Here is a 5027-nt window from a genome sequence, read left to right as displayed (position 1 = left end):
GAATCGTATGCCACTTATCGCGAGGTCGTATTTCAGTTGTTTTGTCTTTTACAAGAGCAAGAAGGAAAGGCTCACACTAACGTTCTTTATCGATTTCCCGAAGTTGTGCGCAAGCGCCGAGCTCACGTACACGTGGCTCGTGCGGTAGTATACGTCTGCTATCCCCACCACTCCATTAGACGCTAAGGAAGTTCGTCGTCACTGTTGTCGATTTCGATGCACTCAATTATGCCAGATCTGGCCACACTGCCCGGCGGTGCTTTTCTGGCATCTCTGATCGAGACGAAGACGAATAAACTTTTACCAACCCTTTTTCGAACATACTTAGTAGTTTGATTTTTGCGCGTCTCGCCGAGCAGAGCGGTTCAGCGCTCCACGGGCACCAACCTACCGTCCTTTTTCCCTAAACCGCGATCTCGGGACGTAACACGTTCATTCCGTAGTACCGAGTGAGTCGTCATTCGTTAGCGTTCCACTAATTTCCCTTAGAGGAAATTCAATGAATTAGAAATGCCCCAAATTTAAATTGTATTAATTAAAAATATTAATTTAATTGTATTATTTAAAAATAACAACATAGATAATTTTGATGGTTTTAAATTAGTCCAGCTTTTGAAAATATCCTTTCGCCAATTCATCTAATATTCCCTACTTTGCATATTAAAATATATGGTAGGTTTTTACTCATAATAGCTGCTTTAGCTATAATTGGCTCTTCTAATAATATAAGTCTATCATGTGATATACTCATACGCAAACACAATCATTTTAATTAAATTTTTTTTATATTCTGTTATTCTTACATTATTATAAATATATTTATTACACACTTAATCAAACCTTGCTAAACTGCTTTTATAATAATTTTAATTATAAAGTTATAACATAAGTGACATGTATATAAATTTAATTTTTAACATTATTCATAGAAAGTTTTTATACATTAATATGACATTTTATATATTTGTATATTATAAAGAAATAAGTTGGAATTTAAAATTGCAAACAGGTTCGTTTTGCGTATACATTACTTTGTTGAAAAATTTCACGAACATTTATGAAACAAATGTTGAAACAATGAGAAATAAAACTTATACTTATAATCTAAATTCTATTTAACACTTTTAATTTTTCCTTTTCTTTCTCCTAATAAGAAAATGATGTTAACATTGCTTTTAGACCGTATTATAATACATATACAGTCTAAGGACATAATTCGTGAAAAGTGAAAAGAACGCTCCCCGCTAATCAAAAGTGATCACGAAGAATCACAAATCACTGCGAAAAATCACCATGATTGGGAATGAATGTGATCGAATCACGAGTGATTCAAAAGTAGCAATTCACGCCATCTCTAAGTTCAGACTGTGAAAACTTACTGTGTATTGTATATTTCATGCCTTCCATTTTCAATCGGAAACTGTCGGCATTGTATTAGATCGTGTCTTTAATTTCGTCCTCTTTAAGGACGTAGTTTACTGAAAGTCATAAATTTTCAACTAGGCATATTAATAAGTAATTGTAAGCAATAATGGCACAGAATAAGATTAATGAATTCGCATCGCGTTTCTCGAAAAATCCAAATGGATTATCCCTCGGTTTTAAGTTACTTGCAGCGGCCGGCGTGGCGGTTTATAGTGTTACGAAATCCTTGTATACAGGTTAATTTGTTTTTACGTTTAATCCTTAATTATCGTCGATAACTTGAATCTTTCGCACGTATTCGCTATATATATATTTTTTACATGTATCATTATTATATCTCATCAGTAAAAAAAAGAAACTTGAATTAAAATTGTTTCCTAAAATTAATTTTAATATTTGAAATATTGATTGAAACAGTTTTTTTTAAATATATTTAATTACATAATTATATTTTGTTTTAGTGGAGGCGGGTCATAGAGCAATAATGTTTTCTCGTTTGGGAGGCATTCAGAAAGACATAATGAGCGAGGGTTTACATTTCCGTGTTCCATGGTTCAATTACCCAATTATTTATGATATTAGAAGTAGGCCCAGAAAAATATCTTCGCCTACAGGATCCAAAGACTTACAAATGGTTAATATTTCTCTTCGAGTACTTTCCAGACCTGATGCAAGCACTTTACCTACAATGTACCGTAATTTAGGTCTAGATTATGACGAGAAGGTTGGTGAAAATCTTATTGTAATATTATTTTGACATTTTAATAGTGAAGACATATTTGTATTTTAGGTTCTGCCAAGTATTTGTAACGAAGTATTAAAATCAGTTGTCGCTAAATTTAATGCTTCTCAGCTTATTACACAGAGACAACAAGTTTCAAACTTAGTACGAAAAGAATTAACTGAACGTGCACGTGATTTTAACATTGTCTTGGATGATGTATCGATAACCGAACTGAGTTTTGGTAAAGAATATACTGCTGCTGTAGAAGCTAAACAAGTAGCTCAACAAGAAGCTCAAAGAGCAGCTTTTGTAGTCGAGAGAGCTAAACAAGAAAGACAACAGAAGATTGTTCAGGCAGAAGGAGAAGCAGAAGCAGCTAAAATGATATCCTTTAATAGTAATAATTTAAGAATGTACAAAATAATAATCAACTATAGATGAGATTTTATTTTCAAATATAAATGTCCTTAACTTCTTCATACCTGGGTTTAGCTGTAAGCCAAAATCCTGGTTATCTAAAGTTGCGAAAATTACGAGCAGCACAAGCAATTTCCCGCACGGTAAATATGCAAAATTTAATTGCGTTTATAATACTAACGAATAGTTAATGGTAATATTGACTTAATTATACATGTAATTTTTGTTTCAGATTGCAACCTCTCCAAATCGCATATTCCTTAGTGGTAACAATCTGATGCTGAATATTCAAGATCCATCATTTGATGATTCTTCGGACAAATTAAAAAGTAAGAAGTAAAGACAATGTCAAATTTTCTTATGATTATTTCTTTCTACTTATAATCAATGTTATACAGTGCAAAATAATTTTCAATGTTGTACATGTAGGAACCAAAAAATATTGTTAATAAGATTCATTAGATGTTTTTAGATATAAAATAATGCACCTGTACTTGATTTCTTCTTTATGCCATATATTACGATGATGCTCGCTCGCAAATCTCGAGCTCATATTTTTTCAGGTCATGCAGAGATGAGCTGGAACGATGCTATGAAAAGTGCAGTGAAATCTTTAAAAACCGATCATCAAATAAAAGTGATCAATGAAAAGCCATTAGTCCAGACTGTACCAGAGTCGTCGGAAGAACAAATATCCATTTTATTGAATTTAGCAAATAATGGGGCAAAAATGATAGTTTCTTAAATTCAAAATTTAAAGGATCTGAAGAGATCTTGCGATGCGAGCTCATCTTTTCTAACATATTCCGTATCCAAATCCCACCACATATTATAATATGTTACATTAATAGAATTTTTAACGGAATTAAACAATTTCTCGATAATACATTATTAAATATTTGACATTGGTAAATAAATTATAATTTTAAATTGTCTCTTTAAGCCTTCGTATATGCATAAATTTTCTTTATAAAAATAATTTATATTTTATTTTTGTATAAGATAATATGAAACACATGTATATTTTTTCTCACATTATGTTCTTTAAAATTATAGATCGAAAGTTGATAATTTTGTAATTATTCGAGAAAAATGTACTATGTATACAAATCTCACTGCATATATCGAAAATGAACTGTATTTTGAAATTAATATTCGATCGAAAAATTGGTTTGTCTGAATTTTGAACAACCAACGTTACCTCTTAAGACTCCATTCTTCTGTGTCAATCGTCAACGATCTTCTGTTTTATTCTATCCCGTTTGCTTTCTTACTGGACATTCGGAGATATAGCCAATCGGACACATTTTTTCTGACTGACTTTCTCAGCAACGCACAGTATTTTATACTTTATCCTCATACTTCTTTTTTGCTTTTCAATTACTGTGAACCTTTAACACATCTCTCATCAATGCACGTGGCTTTATTTTTCATTTTCTGATGAAAGCCGAACGCGCATGTGTGGTGGGTTGTTGATACCAAGTAGAAAGGAGAATATAAACATAAAGGTAAAGAAGGACTAAATAAGTTTTATTGGCAATGAAAAGGTTGGACTACTCTTACATATTCAAATACGCCTGATCATGTAATTAACGAAAGCTGTGGAAACGGTAAAATGTACACAGGCGACACTTTTGTCGGGACCTTTAATGTTCGATATCCTAAAACTTCGACCGATGAATATTCTTTAATTTTTACATGTAATTAGCGTCACTAATAAATCAGATTTCTATTGTATAAGTATGGCAACATTGCTTACATAGCGCACTAGAGGGAGCACGTGGTTAAAAACTGGGAATCTCATTTTTTAATAACAGGGGAAAATTAACAAATTTGAGAATATCGTCTTATTTGTCTTCTTTTTTTAGTAATTTTTTTGGGAACCGGGTAAGAAACTCGTAGACTGTCGGTATATTACAGGTATAAATATATTTCACAGTGATTTTTAATACTACTCGGTTACAACAACTAGAATTTTACGATAAAACAGCGAGTCTATGTTTTGGGACCTATACAGGGTGTTCGGCCACGCCTGGGAAAAATTTTAATGGGAGATTCTAGAGGTCAAAATAAGACGAAAATCAAGAATACCAATTTGTTGATGGAGGCTTCGTTAAAAATGTGCAGGATTTCGAAGATATGCTCATTCACCAAAAATTATTGTAATTGACGAACGATTTGAAAAATTTAGGCATCTAACCCCTGTCGATTTATCTTAAAAATTCGTTCATGACTTTTAATAACTTCGTTTGACCCCCTACAGAAAAATTCTCTAATACTTTTTTGTAAAAAATTCGCATAACATTTTGGGGTAACATTTCTGGCTAGAAATTATATTTTCGGTAAGAAATTTTTTTCTCGAAAGTGTGTAGGATTTTGGGGGTATGTCTATTGACCAAAAATGATTGTAATTGATCCCTGCAACTAAAATCATTTTTGTTAGAACGATTTGAAACTTTTT

General features: G+C 32.1%; 1 protein-coding gene across 2 annotated transcripts; it reads left to right on the top strand.

Moving 5' to 3' along the window:
- Positions 1 to 1411: 1411 nt before the first annotated feature.
- LOC122404186 (prohibitin-2) lies at positions 1412 to 3385 on the top strand. Of its 2 annotated transcripts, none has more exons than XM_043408116.1 (6): positions 1412 to 1661; positions 1887 to 2149; positions 2216 to 2533; positions 2632 to 2709; positions 2799 to 2895; positions 3130 to 3385. In XM_043408116.1, exons 1-6 carry the CDS (start codon positions 1532 to 1534, stop codon positions 3309 to 3311), a joined length of 1068 nt encoding a protein of 355 aa, XP_043264051.1. In that variant the 5' UTR covers positions 1412 to 1531; the 3' UTR covers positions 3312 to 3385. The 2 variants fall into 2 exon arrangements, with proteins under 2 accessions (XP_043264051.1, XP_043264050.1); XM_043408115.1 differs by having other exon boundaries at positions 3115 to 3385.
- Positions 3386 to 5027: the final 1642 nt, after the last annotated feature.

The sequence above is a fragment of the Colletes gigas genome, unplaced genomic scaffold, assembly GCF_013123115.1.
Source record: "Colletes gigas isolate AHSC1104 unplaced genomic scaffold, ASM1312311v1 Colletes_gigas_Sc00119, whole genome shotgun sequence".
Taxonomy (NCBI): Eukaryota; Metazoa; Arthropoda; class Insecta; order Hymenoptera; family Colletidae; genus Colletes; species Colletes gigas.
The sequence above is the reverse complement of the archived record's forward strand: the minus strand, read 5'-3'. Positions and strand labels throughout refer to the sequence as shown.

Excerpts from the sequence above, each read along its gene's own strand:
- LOC122404186 (XM_043408115.1), top strand. The coding sequence starts at position 1,532 with ATGGCACAGAATAAGATTAATGAATTCGCATCGCGTTTCTCGAAAAAT. Across the intron at positions 2,150-2,215 it reads GTCTAGATTATGACGAGAAG|GTTCTGCCAAGTATTTGTAA; the intron begins GTTGGTGAAAAT and ends TTTGTATTTTAG. Across the intron at positions 2,896-3,114 it reads TTCTTCGGACAAATTAAAAA|CTCATATTTTTTCAGGTCAT; the intron begins GTAAGAAGTAAA and ends GCAAATCTCGAG.